Source organism: Mizuhopecten yessoensis, unplaced genomic scaffold, assembly GCF_002113885.1.
Source record: "Mizuhopecten yessoensis strain PY_sf001 unplaced genomic scaffold, ASM211388v2 scaffold4989, whole genome shotgun sequence".
Classification (NCBI taxonomy): domain Eukaryota; kingdom Metazoa; phylum Mollusca; class Bivalvia; order Pectinida; family Pectinidae; genus Mizuhopecten; species Mizuhopecten yessoensis.
This window is the reverse complement of record NW_018405822.1, coordinates 37,536-38,144: the sequence shown is the minus strand read 5'-3', so window position 1 is coordinate 38,144 and position 609 is coordinate 37,536. Positions and strand designations below refer to the sequence as shown.

At 28.6% G+C, this 609-nt stretch overlaps 1 protein-coding gene across 1 annotated transcript in view; it reads left to right on the top strand.

The window, feature by feature from the left end:
* Nucleotides 1–609, top strand: part of LOC110450095 (CCR4-NOT transcription complex subunit 11-like) — a 35,072-nt gene that overhangs the window by 23,164 nt on the left and 11,299 nt on the right. Inside the window, 1 exon segment of the mRNA XM_021497349.1 lies at nt 398–418. Within this exon segment, the coding sequence (XP_021353024.1) occupies nt 398–418 (21 nt within the window).

The window sequence follows — 609 nt, the reverse complement described above, 5'->3', positions numbered from 1 at the left end:
TATAGTGTCAGATGTAATTATTAATTATAATATATAAGTATTCTATAGTGTCAGATGTAATTATTCATTATAATATATAAGTATTAAATAGTGTCAGATGTAATTATTAATTATAATATATAAGTATTCTATAGTGTCAGATGTAATTATTAATTATAATATATAAGTATTATATAGTTTGAGATGTGATGTTAACAGGATTTTATTTAGATAATGAAATATATCAATGTCTGCTGTAAGATTTGTGAATAAAATGTACTTTTAAGTTACATTTTCATGATCTCTAATGTTTCAAGTTATTGTATTTTCATGTTTTGCTTTTATGAAATCCCACAGAACTATGTTTAACACCCCCAATTCATGTCAAAAATATTCAGAATCCCCAAATTTCACCTAGAAACCTTAGGGACCCTTTCATGCAGATATGATCAAACTTTCAAATTGAGAAAGTATTTACATTGACAATTTTTTCAAGGAGACTGAATGTAAGACAGTTAACTATGTTTGAACAGAAATAGGGGTCCTTTGGCCAGTGGTCACTCAGAGGTCAACTCCTTAGGTACCTATTTCCTGCTGTCCAGCTTTATAGCTGGTGATAACAAGCAGACG